This window comes from Oncorhynchus masou, chromosome 22, assembly GCF_036934945.1.
Source record: "Oncorhynchus masou masou isolate Uvic2021 chromosome 22, UVic_Omas_1.1, whole genome shotgun sequence".
Classification (NCBI taxonomy): domain Eukaryota; kingdom Metazoa; phylum Chordata; class Actinopteri; order Salmoniformes; family Salmonidae; genus Oncorhynchus; species Oncorhynchus masou.
In genome coordinates this window covers 50593028-50612039 of record NC_088233.1, presented here as the reverse complement: position 1 = coordinate 50612039, position 19012 = coordinate 50593028, and the positions used below count along the sequence as shown (strand labels likewise).

General features: G+C 43.4%; 1 protein-coding gene across 1 annotated transcript in view; it reads right to left on the bottom strand.

Moving 5' to 3' along the window:
- ambra1b (autophagy/beclin-1 regulator 1b) overlaps window positions 1-17780 on the bottom strand; it is a 63492-nt gene extending 45712 nt beyond the window's left edge. Inside the window, exons 1-9 of the mRNA XM_064930497.1 lie at window positions 17513-17780; window positions 14707-14959; window positions 14259-14317; window positions 13954-14137; window positions 13452-13624; window positions 7247-7313; window positions 5433-7096; window positions 3546-3632; window positions 2235-2420 (exon numbers count right to left, since the gene is read on the bottom strand). Coding sequence (XP_064786569.1) covers window positions 2235-2420; window positions 3546-3632; window positions 5433-7096; window positions 7247-7313; window positions 13452-13624; window positions 13954-14137; window positions 14259-14317; window positions 14707-14841 — 2555 coding nt within the window. The 5' untranslated portion in view covers window positions 14842-14959; window positions 17513-17780. The remainder of the gene's footprint in view (window positions 1-2234; window positions 2421-3545; window positions 3633-5432; window positions 7097-7246; window positions 7314-13451; window positions 13625-13953; window positions 14138-14258; window positions 14318-14706; window positions 14960-17512) is intronic.
- Between the last annotated feature and the right edge of the window lie 1232 nt (window positions 17781-19012).

Below are 19012 nucleotides of genomic sequence, written 5' to 3'. Positions count from 1 at the left end.
CTGCACTGAAGCAAGCTCCTCTGTAATTACAAAGTCTGGGATTATGTCTTGTAAAAATATCAACTGTGCCGTGTCACACGCATCACTGCTCTCATCCAGGGCCAAGGAGAAATAGGTGAAATCCTTTACCTTGTCTTTCAACTGTTGTTCCATATTCTCTGTGAGGTTCTCAACAAGCCACACCACTGTTCGTCTAGACAGGGAAACATTTTCAAAGAACTCTTTCTTGTCGAGGCAAAGTATTGCTGCAAAGTCAATTAAACATTCTTTAATGAAGCGGTGGGAGTTAAATCACTACACAAAGGCGAGTATTCATTGGGCTTTTAAGTTGAATAACAAATACAGAGTTCCTCTGTCCAGTGTCTGTGTTCTTTTGCCCATCTTAACCTTTTATTTTTATTGTCCAGTCTGAGATATGGCTTTTTCTTTGCAACTCTGCCTAGAAGGCCAGCATCCCGGAGTCGCCTCTTCACTGTTGACGTTGAGACAGGTGTTTTGCGGGTACTACTTAATGAAGCTGCCAGTTGAGGACTTGTGAGGTGTCTGCTTCTCAAACTAGACACTAATGTACTTGTCCTCTTGCTCAGTTGTGCACCAGGGCATCCCACTCTTTCTATTCTAGTTAGAGCCAGTATGCACTGTTCTGTGAAGGGAGTAGCACACAGCGATGTACGAGATCTTCAGTTTCTTGGAAATTTCTCACATGGAATAGCCTTCATTTCTCAGAACAAGAATAGACTGATGAGTTTCAGAAGAAAGGTCTTTGTTTCTGGCCATTTTGAGCCTGCAATCGAACCCACAAATGCTGATGATCCAGATACTCAACTAGTCTAAAGAAGGCCAGTTCTATTGCTTCTTTAAGCAGGGACAACAGTTTTCAGCTGTGCTAACAGCGATGATTGTTGATAATGGGCCTCTGAAAGCTTATGTAGATATTCCATTAAAAAAATATGAATATTATTATAAATATTTTTTTTAAATCAGCCGCTTCCAGCTACAATAGTCATTTACAACATTAACAATGTCTCCACTGTATTTCTGATCAATTTTAAAATCAATAAAAATGTTTTGCTTTTCTTTCAAAAACAAGGACATTTCTGAGTGACCCCAAACTTTTGAACGGTAGTGTATATATAGTGTAAGTCCACATCACACACCATTGGTTGTGTAGATCCACAAAAAAAAAATTCCTAAAAGGATGGCTTGGGACATCTCCTTATCCAATTATCTCAACAGAAATAAAAAAAATCCAAAAATTGGACAACCTCTACGGGATGGGTGTCCCTAAACCGGGACAGTTGTTGCTAACGTGCGCTAATGTGACAAGAATGACGTACACAACAGCCAACTTTCCGGGACATAGACCTGTCTTATATGGGCAAAAAGCTTAAATTCTTGTTAATGTAACTGCAGTGTCCAATTAACAGTAGCTATTACAGTGAAAAAATACCATGCTATTGTTTGAGGAGCACACTAAACATTTGTTTTTTATACATTCACCTCTGAAGGTAAATAATGTACTTTGTGTAATCTTGCTCTGATTTGTCATCCTGAGGGTCCCAGAGATAAAATGTAGCATAGTTTTGTTTGATAAAAAACATTTTTATATTCAAATGTAGGAACTCGGGTCTACAGTTTAACCGCACTGCTGTTTCTGGCTCCATACCCACCCCGCCAGGCCATCGAGATTTGTGAAAGTTAGTGTATAAGCTAATGATCCATCATGTATGACATTCCCTGGGAGCGTGTAAATTTTCATTTTTTATAACCATAGTATTTTTGTATGTTCTCTATAGTTATGTACTTGAAAATGTATCAATTGACCAATTCGGCACATTTCGGCAAACTCCTTGCAGACTTGATACAAAATAATGTAAGAGTAATGTAATTCTTCACTGGATCAGTCTGAAACTTTGCACACACTGCTGCCATCTGATGGTCAACATCTAAATTACACCTAGACTCCTATCCCAAAGTATGGCCTGTCCCTTGCATTTTTTTTTGTATCATCTTTTACCAGATCTAATATGTTATATTCTCCTACATTCATTTCACATTTCCACAAACTTGAAAGTGTTTCCTTTCAAAATAGTATCAAGAACAGAGCTACAGGCAGTTAGATTTGGGTTTGTCATTTTAGGTGAAGATTGAAAAAAAAAGGGTAAGATCCTTAAGAGTTTTTTAAGAGTAACTAATATCCCATTAAGGGGCCAGGATGGTTTGCACCAACTCACTCTAGCTCTTCAAAGTCCACATCACTGTTCTCCATTGCGGCCGAGGGGTTGCCGGCCGGGCTGTCCGAAGAGGAGGAGAGGGTCCTCAGGCGGTTCTGCTGGTAGCGCAGCGAACGCTGGCGGATACTGTCCCGCCTCGACAGGTACTGGATCATTCTCTGCGCGTAGTACGCAGCCGGGGACAACCTGCAGGAGAAACAGCTCTAGGGTTCATACTATACTGAACAAAACGCAACATGAAACAATTTCAAAGATTTTACTGACTTACAATTCATATATGGAAATCAGTCAATTTAAATAAAATAACTAGGTTCTAATCTATGGATTTCACATGACTGGGAATACAGATATGCATCTGTTGGACAGATACCTAAAAAAAAAAAAAAGTAGGGACATGGATATGCAAACCAGTCAGTATCTGGTGTGACCACCATTTGCCTCATGCAGCTCGACATCTCCTTCGCATAGAGTTGATCAGGCTGTTGATTGTGGCCTGTGGAATGTTGTCCTGTGTGAAGTTGCTGGATATTGGCGGGAACTGGATCACGCTGGCGTACACGTCGATCCAGAGCATCCTAAATATGCTCAGAGTTTACCACGGAGCACTCTGTTTACAACGTTGACATCAGCAAACCGCTCACCCAGACGACGCCATACACGTGGGTTGTGAGGCCGGTTGGACATCCTGCTTATTCTCTAAAACAACGTTGGAGGCGGCTTATGGTAGAGAAATTAACATTCAATTCTCTGGCAACAGCTCTGGTAGACATTCCTGCAGTCAGCATGCCAATTACACGCTCCCTCAAAACTTGCGAGATTGTGTGACAAAACTGCACATTTCCGAGTGGCCTTTTATTGTCCCTAGCACAAGGTGCACCTGTGTAATGATCATGCCGTTTAAAATCAGATGCTTGATAGGACACACCTGTCAAGTGGATGTATTATCTTAGCCTAACAGGGATGTAAACAAGATTTAAGAGAAATAAGGTTTGTGTGTACGGAAGATATCTGGGATCTTTTATTTCAGCTCATGAAACCAACACTACTTGTTCCGTTTATATATTTTTCAGTGTAGGTTGGCAAAATTACATGAACTTTCTCAAAATTCCTGAGTTTAAGAAATCCTCTAACTTGTATGTTTTGTTAAACCAGTGAACTTTTGGGAAAATATCTGGGATTTTCTCAACCTTACTTTAAACCGTCAACTTTGTTTCGACATAACCTCTAAGAAAACGGTGCACCTGGAGGGGTTTTATCCTGTCAAACACAGTACAAGTTCATTAGAGGTGAGATTGGTTTGGGGGCTTGTACCTGGCAGGGTCTGGGTAGATGGGGTGGTCTCTGGATCCTCCCATGTCGTAGCGGGAGAGAGAGAGGAGGGAGGACTCCAACAGCCTCCTGTGAACAAACACACCAAACAATGGATCAGCGTTTAATCTCCTCTACAAAAGGGAGTCCATTTGTTTTATACAACTATTTGGACAATATACAGTACCAGTCAAAAGTTAGGACATTCAAGGGTTTCTTTATTTTTTACTATTTTCTACATTGTAGAATAGTGAAGACATCCAAATAATAAAATAACACATACGGAATAATGAAGTAACCAAAAAAAAGTGTTCAAAATATATTTTATGAGATTCTTCAAAAGCAGCCCCCCTTTGCCTTGACAGATTTGCACTCTTGGCATTCTCTCCACCAGCTTCATGAGGAATGCTTTCCAACAGTCTTGAAGGAGTTTCCACATATGCTGATCACTTGTTGGCTGCTTTTCCTTCACTTTGCGGTCCAACTCATCCCAAACCACCTCAATTGGGTTGAGGTCGGGTTATTGTGTCGGCCAGATCGTCTGATACAGCACTACATCACTATCCATCCTTCTTGGTCAAATAGCTCTTACACAGTCTGGAGGTGTGTTGGGTCATTTTCCTGTTGAAATACAAATGATAGTCCCACTAAACGCAAACCAGATGGGATGGCGTATCGCTGCAGAATGCTGTTGTAGCTTTGCAGGTTAAGTGTGCTTTGAACTCTAAATAAATCAAAGACAGTGTTGCCAGCAAAGCACCCCCACACCATCACACCTCCATGCTTCACAGTGGGAACTACACATGTAGAGATCATGTGTTTACCTACTCTGCGTCTCATAAAGACACGGCTGTCGGAACCCAAAATCTCAAATGTGGACTCAACAGACCAAAGGACAGATTTCCACCTGTCTAATGTCCATTGCTCGTGTTTCTTGGCTCAAGCAAGTCTCTTCTTATTGGTGTCCTTTAGTAGTGGTTTCTTAGCAGCAATTCGACCATGAAGGCCTGATTCACGCAGTCTCCTCAACAGTTGATGTTGAGATGGGTCTGTTTCTTGAACTCTGTTAAGCATTTATTTGGGCTGCAATTTCTGAGTTAACTCTAATGAACTTATCCTTTGCACCAGAGGTAACTCTGGGTTTTCCTTTCCTGTGGTGGTCCTCACGAGAGCCAGTTTCATCATAGCGCTTGATGGTTTTTGCGACTGCACTTGAAGGTGCTTTCAAAGTTCTTGAAATGTTCCGGATTGACTGAACTTCATGTCTTAAAATGTATTTGTGCCGATCTTGCCATAATATGGACTTAGTATTTTATCAAATAGGGCCATCTTCTGTATACCACCCCTACCATGTCACAACACAACTAATTGGCTCAAATGCATTAATGAAAGAATTAACAAGGCACACCTGTTAATTGAAATGCATTCCAGGTGACTACCTCATGAAGCTGGCTGAGAGAATACCAAGAGTATTCAAAGCTGTCAAGGCAAAGGGTGGCTACTTTGAAGAATCTCAAATATAAACACTTTTTTGGTTACTACATGATTCCATGTGTTATTTAATAGTTTTTACTTATTATTTAACAATGTAGAAAACAGTAAAAATAAAGAATAACCTTGGAATGAGTAGGAAATACTGAGAAAAGCAGACCAGTAGTTACTTGCTGTAATGTTCTTATGTCAGAGAGGATCACTAGCTAAAGTGAGCAGAGTTGTGTTCAGTAGATAAAACTGAAAACTGTTTGAAACAGCGAGATACGATCCAAGCTCGTTCAATAAGAAACGTTCATTTTAAAACATATTGCTACGGTGTGCACTACTGACTACGACCCTGGACTGAGCAAAAAACACCCACTGTAGAGACTACCAAGGACTTTCTCATAACTCTACCTCCTCAGAGAGTCCTCGTCTGGGTTATCCACAGGCATTTCCTGGCTTAAGGCCTCTGGCGGTGCATCGGCAACGGTGGAGCGGCTGGAGGCGGCCTGGCGGTAGACGCGCTCCCACTGGCCCGTCTCCTGGTTGTACACCAGGCCCACCGTCTGCTCACCGGGCTGGGCAGTGGACGACGCAATGGTGGGGAAGGGCATGGCCGCACCATGAGGGCCTGGGGAGGGCTGCCGCTCGCTGGGCTCCGGGGGCTGGGTTACCCTCCTCTCCCTCTCTGGTGGCTGGGGTTGGGGCTCCCGCCTCTGTGGTGACACATGGGTCTCTTCATAGGCAGGGCTGGTTGGCTGCTGCCAGGGAGAGCTGGAGCCCTCCTGGGTGGAGACAGCGGAGGTGGACGAGGCTGGGCTGGTACGCTCCCAGCGTTGGGAGTCGTGGTTGAAGGTGAGCAAGTTGTGGCAGGCCCGGCAGCGGTTCAGTTGGCCCCGAGAGGAGTGAGACGCACTGGAGGGAGGGGGGTTGTTCTCGGCTGGGGTTGGTGGGGGCAGCTGGGGCTGATAGTGGGAGGAGGAAGGCCTGGGTCTCTCCGGGTCCATGTTGTTGTTGAGCAGCTCCTGCGTCTGCTCCTGGCCGCCCTCCCCTCCCCCGACGCCCCCCAGCGGCGACTCCAGGTCCTGCATGCGGTCAAACTCCATGAAGTAGCGGCTCAGGTTGCACTGGAGCACGTTGCGGAACGAGGTCGGGTTGCTGCGCGTGCCGTCCCAGAAAGGGTGGTGCCCGCTGCTGGTGCCCGCCCCTCCACCACCTCGCTGATTGGCCACGGGGCCAGAGCCCGGTTCAGAGCTTGACTGCGTGGGGAAACCCCGTCCCTCTGTGGCGGAAGTGTAGACAGGGGACTGGGAGGAGCCGTCCTGCTGCCGGAGCACTGACAGCAGGCTGACGGAGGACGAGCTTGTTCGGGGGGGCAGCATCCCACCCCCGACACCACCTACCCCGCTCACCCCACCTTCACTCCCTCCTGTTCTGCTCTCTGAGCCTCTCATGTTCAGCAGGCTGCGTGTCCAATCGGGTCCGGGCAGTGGGCGGGAGAGGGGTGGGTGGCTGGTGGGTGGTGGCGGAGGCTGCTGACTCAGGGGCGGGCTGGCCACGTGGGCGGTAGGCACGGCACGGTGCAGGGAGCTGCCGGCACTATAGTAGACCGTTGTGAAGGCAGAGGGCCGCTGTTGGGCCCCACTGGGCTCTGAAGGCTGTCGGGGCTCCGTACGGGCTGAGGAAAAGGTTGAGGCATGGGGGGCCGGCTGAGGGTGCTCAGGGAGGACCACAGGCCTGGAGGAGGGCCCCTCGCCCAGAGAGGGGCTGCGGTTGGCTGTGCAGCGGCTGCATAGGCACACCATGCCCAGGTGCTGGGTGCAGCCTGGGAAGGGCAGTCCACGGTCCTGAGAGGCTGGGTACTGGCCCAAAGGCATGCTGGGGGGCTCGCCGCTGCTCTCCCCGCCAGGGCGGGACGCATCCCCTCCGGCCTGCGCTCCCGAGGAGCGTGAGGAAAGGATGTGCAGGAAGTTGTGGAGGATCGGCGTGCGGCGTACAGGCTGGGAGGGCAGGAAGGAGCGCTGGCGGAAGTGGGGCATCTCTACACTGTCCATGGGGACCTCTGAGTCATCATCATTCTACAGGACATAATATGTTAGATATGAGGGTAGACATGTTGAATGTTTTAGTGTACAGTCATGTTTAAAAGGCTTTGAGAAGATTTCATTTCTAGACAGAAAACTATACGGTGTAGTGCAATTTTGTTGTGATAGGAGAAAAGAACTCACCTGCTGGTTGGAGGGGTTCACAGTAGCAGTCAGAAGATTGTGCCCCAAAGGATCAAATCTCACCAACCTAAAAGAGAAAACAGCAGAGCTTTCCATCAACTCAAATATATTCTAATCATAGCAATATCATATTATAATGACAACATTTACGTTACTGTGAAATTGTTCCATGTGAAAAAGAAAAATTGTTTCAACAATATTTTTTCCTGAAATCCAAATTATAGGAGGAAGGGAGGACCATCCTACTCAGTGAAAGTATATATATAAATAAAAGTTATCGTTTAGGTAAACTAAACTAAATATATTCAAATCACCAAATACCTGATTATTATTATTATTTTTAACTGTTTTTTTGGTCTAGCAGGAGGACAGCCATTTTTTCCATTCTCCTCTGGCTACATCGACTTCAATACAAAACCTAGGAGGCTCGTGCTCCTCACCCCCTTCCATTGACCTACATGGTAATTATGACGACTTCCGGAGGACCTCAAACCAATCAAAGTTTAGCAGTATGACTAACATGTCCATCCAATCAAAGGATCAGTGAATTAAACTAGTACTAGGGGTTGTGATTTTGAAGCTTAGGGAGTTGAGACAGTTTATAGTTGAGCGTTTTGGATTATTCCATTCAACTTTTGTGCATCTAGACCCGTCTTTTTGATGCGATCTTCATATTCTGATAGCAGAAGTTGCATTTAAGTCAAGTGTAGACTAGGTTTTCCAATGCCTCTCAAAGAAGGGCACTTATTGGTAAATGGGTCAAAATAAATTGAATATCCGTTTGAGCATGGTGAAGTTATTAACTACACTTTGGATGGTGTATTAATACACCCAGTCACTACAAAGATACAGGCGTCCTTCCTAACTCAGTTGCCGAGGAGGAAGGAAACCTCTCAGGGATTTCACCATGAGGCCAATGGTTACATTAAAACAGTAACAGAGTTTAATGGCTGTGATAGGAGAAATCTGAGGATGATCAACAATATTGTAGTTACTCCACAAGAATAACCTAAATGACAGTGTGAAAAGGAGGAAGCTTGTACATGGTCTACTTATTAGCTGCTCAACAAGACCTAGACTATCTGAATCAGATATGCTAAATTAGGGTTGAACTGAAAACCTACAGGACAGTAGATCTCCAGGAAGAGGGTTGGGCAGCCCTGTTGTACAGAATGCATCCTGTTTGCAATAAGCTACTAAAGTAAAACTGCCAAAAACAAAATAAATTATGTCTTGAATACAAAGCGTTATGTTCATATTTTCAAGCACAGCCGTGGCTGCATCAGGTTATGGTAATGCTTGTTATGGTAATGCCTGTCATTAGCAAGGACTAAGGATGCTTTTTGTATTATTAATTATACAAAAAGAAACAGAATAGTGCTAAGCACAGGCAATATACTAGAGGAAAACCTGGTTCAGTCAGACTACCAACAGCCTACATTCAAGTAGGACAATAACCTAAAACACAAGACCAAATATACACACGTTGCTTACCAAGACGACATTGAAAGTTCCTGAGTGGCCTAGTTACATTTTTAACTTCAATTGGGTTGAAAATCTATGGCAAGACATGCAATGAGCAACAACTTAACAGACAAATGTGCAAATATTGTATAATCCAGGTGTGCAAAGCTCTTATACACTTACCAAGACAAACATCACAGCTGTAATCTCCGCCAAAGGTGATTCTAAAAATGTATTGACTAAGGGGTGAGAATACCTATGTAAAATTTGATCTGTATTTCATTTTTCAAATAAATGCACACATTTCTAAAAACCATGTTTTCACTGTCATTATGGGATATTGTGTGCATATGGGTAAAAAAATACAAATTTAATTCAGGCTGTAACAAAATGTGGAATAAGTCAAGGGGTATGAATACTTTCTGAAGGCACTTTATATACATTGCATTCAGAAATTATTCCGACATTACGTTACAGCCTTATTCTAAAACGTAAAAATCCTGTCAATCTACACACAATAACAAAGGCAAAAAAAAAGCACCTTGAAGCACCTTTGACAGCGATTACAGCCTGGAGTTTTTTTTAGGTATAACACTACAAGCTTGGCACACCAGTATTTGGGGAGTTTCTCCCATTCTTCTCTGCAGATCCTCTCAAGCTCAGTCAGATTGGATGGGAAGCGTTGCTGCACAGCTATTTTCAGGTCTCCAGAGATGTTAGATCGGGTTCAAGTCCAGACTCTGGCTGGGCCACTCAAGGACATTGAGACTTGTCCCAAAGCCACTCCTGCATCGTCTTGGCTGCGTGCTTAGGGTCGTTGTCCTGTTGGAAGGTCACAGTCTGAGATCCTGAGCGCTCTGGAGAAGGTTTTTATCAAGTACCTCTGTACTTGCCCCATTCATCTTTCCATCGATCCTGACTGGTCTGCAGGCCCTGCCGCTAAAAAATCCCCACATCATGATGCTGCAACCCCACTTCACCATAGGGATGGTGCAAGGTTTCATCCAGACGTGACACTTGGCATTCAGGCCAAATAGTTCAATCTTGGTTTCATCAGATCAGAGAATCTTGTTTCTCATGGTCTGAGAGTCCTTTAGGTGCCTTTTGGCAAACTCCAGGCAGGCTGTCATGTGCCTTTTACTGAGGACTGGGTTCTGTCTGGCCATCCTACCACAAAGGCCTGATTGGTGGAGTGCTGTAGAGATGGTTGTCCTTCTGGAAGTTTCTCCCATGTCCACAGAGGAACTCTGGAGCTCTGTTAGAGCGACCATCAGGATCTTGCCCAGTTTGGCCAAGCGGCCAGCTCTAAGAAGAGTCTTGGTGGTTCCAAACTTGTTCCATTGAAGAATGATGGAGGGCACTATGTTCTTGGGGACCTTCAATGTTCCTCGGTGCTCAACGGACAATTCCTACGGACAATTCCAACTCATGGCTTGGTTTTCGCGCTGACATGCACTGTCAACCATGGGACCTTATATAAACAGATGTGTACCGTTCCAAATCATGTCCAATAAATTGAATTTCCTATAGGTGTACTCCAATCAAGTTGTAGAAACATCTAGGATGATCAATGGAAACAGGATGCACCAGAATATAAGAGAGTCTAGTAGCAAAGGGTCTGAATGCTTATGTAATTAAAGGCATGCTGTACATTTGCAAACATGTCTAAAAAACGCTTTCACCTTGTCATTATAGGGAATCGTGTGTAGATTGATCAATTTTAGAATAAGGCTGTAACTCAACAAAAATATGGGTCTGAATACTTTCCGAATGCTCTGTATGTATATACAGTTGAAGTCGGAAGTTTACTTACACTTAGGTTGGAGTCATTAAAACTTGTTTTTCAACCACTCCACAAAATGTTTTTGAACAAACTATTATTTGGGCAAGTCGGTTAGGACATCTACTTTGTGCATGACACAAGCAATTCTTCCAACAATTGTTTACAGACAGATTATTTCACTGTATCACAATTGCAGTGGGTCAGAAGTGTACATACACTAGGTTGACTGTGCCTTTAAACAGCTTGGGAAATTCCCGAAAATTATGTCATGGCTTTAGAAGCTTCTGATAGGCAAACTGACATCATTTGAGTCAATTGGAGGTGTACCTGTGGATGTATTTCAAGGCCTACCTTCAAACTCAGTGCCTCTTTGCTTGACATTATGGGAAAATCAAAATAAATCAGAAAAATACCTCCAGAAGTGTGGTTCATCCTTGGGAGCAATTTCCAAATGCCTGAAGGTACCATGTTCATCTGTATGAACAGTATACAGCCGTCATACCACTAAGGAAGGAGACGCATTCTGTCTCCTAGAGATGAATGTACTTTGATGCGAAAAAGTGCAAATCAATCCCAGAACAACATCAAAGGACATTGTGAAGATGCTGGAGGAAACAGGTACAAAATCTATATCCACAGTAAAGCGAGTCCTATATCGACATAACCTGAAAGGCCGCTCAGCAAGGAAGAAGCCACTGCTCCAAAACCGCCATTAAAAAAACAGACTACGGTTTGCAACTGCACATGGGGACAAAGATCGTACTTTTTGGAGAAATGTCCTCTGATCTGATGAAACAAAATTAGAACTGTTTGGCCATAATGACCATCGTTATGCTTGCAAGCCGAAGAACACCATCCCAACCAAGAAGCACAGGGGTGGCATCATCATGTTGTGGGTGTGCTTTGTTGCAGGAGGGACTGGTGCACTTCACAAAATAGATGGCATCATGAGGAAGGAAAATTATGTGGATATATTGAAGCAACATCTCAAGAAATCAGTCAGGAAGTTCAAGCTTGTTCGCAAATGGGTCTTCCAAATGGACAATGACCCCAAGCATACTTCCAAAGTTGCGGCAAAATGGCTTAAGGACAACAAAGTCAAAGTCAAGGAGTGGCCATCACAAATCCCTGGTCTCAATCCTATAGAAGTTGTGTTGGCAGAACTGAAAAAGCATGTGCGAGCAAAGAGGCCTACCAACCTGACTCAGTTTGACTCAAGTTAAACAATTTAAAGGCAATGCTACCAAATACTAATTGAGTCTATGTAAACTTCTGACCCACTGGGAATGTGATGAAAGAAATAAAAGCTAAAATAAATTATTCTGACATTTCACATTCCTAAGACAGGGAATTTTTACTAGGATTAAAATGTCAGGAATTGTGAAATATTGAGTTTAAATGTATTTGGCTAAGGTTTATGTAAACTTCCGACTTCAACTGTATCAGTGTTTCCGTTAGGAAAATGTGGCGCCAGACATTTGACCTGCAGCATGTTAATTTACTGAATCTATATGCATTGGGTGAGTAACCCGATTAGGGCGTCCACCCATGGTACTCAGAATGACAGCAAACATATAGATGATGGTAATTCATCTTAACAGCACATGCAACATCTTACCGAATACTGATGAGCAGTTTTAAGATGTTACAATAACTTTCCACGTTTACTTTCTCAGCCAGCAAGAGATTAATAAACAGCAAAACCACTACCCTATGTCAATCTGGTATCCCCAATAGTAGAAATGTTTACCTATTCTATTAGTCAGCTTGTGGAATGATAGAACCCAAATTCATACAACCAGTATACGAAACAAGTAAATAAAACGCAATGAGGCTGATGCAGCAGATCAGAAGGTTTAGATTAAAAATGTTGATAAACTATCTTCTTCACATTATATGCGCAGCAATGCGCATAAAGCAGTAAGCTAAGCACGATTGTTTGTTCCATTATGCAATTTGCTGGAAAACGCTGTTGTCAAAAGTGCACTGCACATGCAAGAGTTTTCATGTGACCTTTAAAATGTCAATATTTTCATCTACGGAAGATCTAAAGATGCAACAATTAGCATGGGTTGCTAATATGACTAGGATTGTGCCTTTGGCTACTTGATAATGAAAGGAAGTTGAAATCCAATATAACATGGAACAAACATGAGAGAAATAGGCTACTTGTTTCAATGACATATGGAGGTCTTTATAAAAATAAATTGCCTCAAAGTTGATAGAAATGGATTTTGGCTATAGGCTACTTTGAAGCAAGGTAAAACATGCCTCACAAAATGAAGTAAAACATTCCGGTTCCACACAATTAAGTATATATTTTCAAAATGCGTACTGCCTCCAGTTCACATTGCAAAGTGTGACGCGCTGAAGCCTACCGTTGCCTCATGCCTATGCACTTGAATGGCAAGCACACTTCGATTACCAGTTGAGAAATAAAAATAGTAGCTCTTTAAATTGTGGCCATCAACTGTTTTTAACATGTGATTGCATTTAGAGTGGTGCGCAATGACTGGGCACATAAAAGCATATTTCACTCCAGCAGCAACAGGAGCAGCAGCTCTCTCGCTGGCTGACAGATTTTCACTCAAACTAGGCTCTTTATCTGTATGCTGTACGCCTGTGATAAATAAGAATCATAAACGACCAAACAAAAACACACAAGCACCAATTTAATTATGCAAATTAACCTATAGAACAGAAAAGCATGACCGATCAAATGCATTTACATCGACTAACTGATATTTCTATCAATTAATAGGCTAAAAAGCATTATATTGTAATGGGCTTTTGTTATTCACCAGGACAATTGGCCGGCGCCAATTTTATTTATTGGCTTTTTATTCGTTTTTAAAATCACCCAAAAGCCAGCTATTACGGGCTAACTGCAACCCAGAGAGAGAGAGCAAAAGTATGTAGTATATATCCAGCCCTACATCAATCTCTATGGTCTCTCACCTGACTCTTTCAGTCTCGCTGCCGGTTTTGACCACGGCAAAGGGCTCGGGCCGGCTCCAGTCCCAGAAGTGGAGCTCGTTATTGGTGGCGATGAGGAGGAGCTGGGCAGTGGGGTGGAAGGCTAGCGAGGCAATGGCCACGTTGCTTTCCGTGAACCAGCTCTCACTGCCACCCTGCAGAAACAAACACAGGGGGATTTAATACAGAAAGAAACAAGTAGGATACGGAAACAGTGGATTCCTGTCAAATGGGTTTATCAACTAGACTACCAATAGCAACACAATGAAGATAGAAAAGTTTCCTTATGATGCCTGGAGTTGGACAGTGCCCTGGGGGACACCTCAACATTTACTTCTGGCGAAGACTGTGCTGTGTATACAAGTCTTACAATCTAACATAGTAAAAGAATATACCTATGCAACTTGGCAAGCGGACACCTGAAACTTGGGTCCTATTTATTTTAATAGGGGTCTGTCTGTGTTTAAGAGAAGGGACCACTTACATGCAGGTCCCAGATGCGGACCTCTCCGTCAAGGCACCCGGAGGCCACCAGACCTGGGATGGTAGGGTGAAAGGTCACGCACCAGGGCGTGCGGCGGTGGCCTACCAGCGAATGCAAGCACTTTCCAGTCTTCACCTCTGTGATGTAGATGTTGTGATTGACATGAGTGGAAGCCATGAGGGTCCTATCAAATTGGAGATAAGGGGGGTAGAGTAAATGTTACAGCTGCTATGCCGCTTAAGGAAGCCCAGCCTCAAATGCTCTCATGAATCCATTTGTGCGGCCGGGTCAGTTGAGTTCCTTACCGGTCTGGGCTGAAGGCCAACAGGAACGTCGAGCGAGGGCTGTCTGGCAGCTCCACTTTCTGTGTAAGGGCAACAAACATTGCTTAACGCCTTACATGGAGGCAGCACGCGCATTATTAAATGCACTAATCATAGTATAATTACATAAGTAAAAACAAATGTATTTTTGAATATAAGACTTGAGTGAAATTGTGATCATCAACTGCATATTATTAGGGATTTTAAAGAACAACTCCCAAAATAGACTATAAAGATAAGCACAGGGCATTGTTTCCATGGTGATGAGTTAAAAGCAATGGTATATTGACCCAGATCAAAATGCCTACTGCAGCAGGTGGGCAGTGAAAGTAGTGAGAGATTGATAGCCTACTACTACTCCATATCTGTTGAAACCAAAGCAGTTTTGACTAATCCTTTAACTGGGTTAGTGTGCTTCTTTGGCTTTTACCTGACTCTGCCATTTCATCCAGCGGACCTTCTCCTCCACCAGCTGCTGCAGCAGGCGCTTGGAGCCAAAGGCCTGTGAGCCGCGCTCCCGGCTGGACAGGATCCGCACAGAGTTCCTCTGATGACGAGAGGCCATGGTGGTTCTCCTCCCGTACGGGGCCGGGGCCACACCACCACTCTGCCACAGGCCTCTCTGGCTGGTCTAGAGACAGTCACTTCAGCTGCCGCCACTTGCTCGCCATGCAGACTCTAGGCTGGGGAGGAGAAAGAGAAAATGGGAAGAGAGGGCCAAGAACAGAAGATAGTAGTTTAGTTTTGGTTGGCATAGGTTTTGCACATGGAAGTAGTTCATGGTTGAAAAATGAGTTTCACAGATTACATTGAGGATCATGAGGGTGTGCTGTGTTGGCCTAGACATGATATAATCTGACAGCTAGAAGCAGCACTACCAGTGAGTGTTATAGAACTACACTGAACAAAAATATAAAATGCAGGACCTGCACAGCCAGCTTCTTCATCTGCGGGATTGTCTGAAACCAGCCACCTGGACAGCTGATGAAACTGAGGAGTATTTTTGTTTGTAATAAAGCCCATTTATGGGGAAAAACTGATTCTGATTGGCTGGGCCTGGTCCCCCGTGGCTGCACCCTTGCCTAATCGTGAAATCCATACATTAGGGCCTAATGAATACATTGAAATTGACCAATTTCCTTATATGAACTAAAACTCAGTAAAATCTTTGAAGTTGTTGCATGTTGTGTTTATATTTTTCTTAAGTACATTTAGGGGATCGGTACTAAAATATCCGTGTCCTTAAATAAGAACATCTAAGCTTGCAGCTCTCTGGCTGGCCTACATGTGCAGCCAAAGTCAAGATCTCACATCTGGAAGGTTGCCAAAAATGTTGCACTCTTAAAATGTAGTCATATTTTGGTCACAAATTGGCAAAACACCACAGGCAATGCAAAACAGCACTGCTTTGCACCCTCTTAACAAGCCTTGTTTAACTTGGGCTTGGATAACCAAAGGCATTTTAAACGAGGGGAAAATTTCTCCAACACTCGAGTGGGCGATTTTCCAGTAAACAAAGATGACCAACAAGAGTCATATTAGAAACACACAATACTTGGCAGGCAGGTGCCACATTATTTTAAACCATGACGGATGGGCCTAATTGCAATTCTAAGTAAGACAGACGTCCAAACCGGATTCAAACACGGATCATCACTGCGGTATGCAATTTTCATCAAGTTGCTTTCCAGAACGCCAATGAGTGGTGTTTCATAAGCTGTCCCTGTGGCTTGACTTAGCTCTACATTACAATCTAAGAAGAAACTGAGTGTAAGTCTATGGTGCAGAGTCACAAAGAGACTCTGAAAAGCCTGTATGTTGTCAAAAAGTACCCGAATACACAACACCACAAGCACATTATTATGCAACTATGTTATTGCAACTCCAATGCTGTTATTCTAAGAATGCAAAGTGATAACAACCATGTCATATTCATAGAACTATTTATTGAATTAGCTGTGTAGTGGGCAAAAATGTGCACCCCTTGGGGTCCCCAAGAACAAGTTTGGGAAACGTTGATTAGGTTAACACTCAGGTGCACAAAGCATTAGGAACACCTGCTCTTTCCATGACAGACTGACCAGGTGAATGCCATGATCCCTTATTGATGTCACCTGTTAAATCCACCTCAATCAGTGTAGATGAAGGAGAGGAGACAGGTTAAAGGATTGTGTATCATTCAGTTCAGAGGGTGAATAGACAAGACAAAATATTTAAATGCCTTTGAACGGGGTATGGTAGTGTCTGCCAGGCGCACCGATGTGTGTGTCAAGAACTGCTGGATTTTTCAGGCTCAACAGCTTCCCGTGTGTATCAAGAATGGTCCACCACCCAAAGGACATCCAGCCAACTTGACAACTGTGGGAAGCATTGGAGTCAACATTCCTGTGGAACGCTTTCGATACATTGGGGCATGGACTCTACCTCGAATTGCGTCTGTTCTGAGGGCAAAGGTGTTCCTCATGTTTTGTACACTCAGTGTATGTCCATATTCATAGACTGCTGAAATTAAGTCATACTAGGTGGCTGACAAACAGCTTGAGTTTACCATACAATGTTACCTAGCTACGATAACTTCAAATAAGAAATAGGATTTTGGCAAACTGATTAATATAGCTAGTTAGCTAAAACCACTGCCTTACAGGTTAACAGGTTAAGTAAATAACGTTAGCTTGATAGCTAACTCAAGAAAATGCGTCTGAAACAGCTACGACTAATCAGCTGGCTAGTTAACATTAGCGAATTGGCAAGCTAGTTAACCAGCTAACGTTAGCCAAATAAACATGTAGCCAACATTAGCTCACATTTGCTAGTAACGTTAGTAGCTATCTATAAAACTACGTAGCTAACGTTAACATTCGGTAGGCAAACCACCAAGAACCAACCAGAAACCCAGCTAATGGTACCGGCAAATGTTTTCATAGCTATAGTAACGTTGGTTAATTTGTCAGTGTAGCTACCCAACGAACCCCGATAGCTTGCTAGGTTATCCCGCTAAACTTGGTAACTAGCCAATAGAAAAAAACTTGCTATTAAGTTGGTTAATGTTAGTTATTTGGAAAATCGCTAATCCTTGCAGCCAGTCCCGGATACTGTATTAGCATAACTAGTGCGCTAACTAGCTACTGTATAGAACAAAGCCGACGATACAACGTTAGATATGAGACATAACAAAAAACAAACTGCTTATATTCTGCAGAATCAGCTAACGACTGAGTCAAGAGGCCATTGCCTACCTTTCTTTCTTGTATTCTTGTTGAAATGTGTCATCATAGGCGTAGCTAACTGTTAGCGTAGCAAGCAAAAATGTACGGCAAGTACGAGCTTGCTACACTTGTCTTAGCCTTGACACATTAATGAATTGACCAATATCAATCTATGATAATTGCGATTGAACACATTCATATCCTCTAAATCTATTTCATCATATTATCGTGGCATAGAGCAAATTCATTGTGCTAGCTATCCGTCTACTGCGTAGCTAGCTTCCCAGAGATGTGTGTCGTGAACAACATTTTAGCGTGAGCAACAATAGTGGAATCTGTGGTTCGCCTTCAATTTAAAAGTCCCCCATTGAAACGGATAAAAAGAATAGAGGAATCATGCCACTGTTGTACTAGATTAATCAGATCTTTCCAGCCCTGTTCATGGGGAGCTACCATCCAGTAGGTTTTCACTCCATCCCTAACTAACCGGATTCAGCTCATCAACCAGCTAACTATAGCAATTGGGTGCTCTAGATTAGGGTTGGAGCAAAAACCTACAGGACAATAGCTCTCCAGCAACAGGGTTAGAGAGCCCTAGACAAAATAATGATCTGTTGAATATAAACAATAATGGTCAAAAATATAAACGCAACATGAAACAATTAATGATTTTACTGAGTTACAGTTCATATAAGGAAATCAGTCAATTGAAATACATTTATTAGGCCTTAATCTATGTATTTCACATGACTGGGCATAGGCCCATCCAATTGGGTGCCATGCCCACCCACTGGAGAGCCAGGCCCAGCCAATCAGAATGAGTTTTTCCCCATAAAAGGGCTTTCTTACAGACAGAAATACTCCTCAGTTGTCCAGGTGGCTGGTTTCAGACGATCCCGCAGGTGAAGAAGCTGGATGTGAAGATCCTGGGCTGGTGTGGTTACACATGGTCGGCAGTTGTGAGGCTGGTTGGGCATACTGCCAAATTCTCAAAAATGACGTTGGAGGCGGCTTATGGTAGAGAAATGAGCATTCAATTCTCTGGCAACAGCTCTGGTGGACATTCCTGCAGTCAGAATGCCAATTGCACACTCCCTCAAACTTGAAACATCTGTGGCATTGTGTTGTGTGACAAAACTGCACATTTGAGTGGTGGTTTATTGTCCCCAGCACAAGGTGTACCTGTGTAATGATCACGCTGTTTAATCAGCTTCTTAATATGCCACACTTGTCAGGTGGATGGATGATCTTGGCAAAGGAGAAATGCTCACTAAAAGGGAAGTAAACACATCTGTGGACACCATTTCACAGAAATAAGCTTTTTGGGCATATGGGACATTTCTGGGATCTTTAATTTAATCTCATGAAACATGGGACCAACACTTTACATGTTGCATTTATAGATTTTTTTCAGTATAGATAAGCATCTGTTGAAATCACACAATGGATGTATTAGACTTCAGAATTGCTTTGGTGGCATAGGCTACTCAGGCCTAGAGCTCTGGTCAGCTGATTGTTCACCCGCACCCG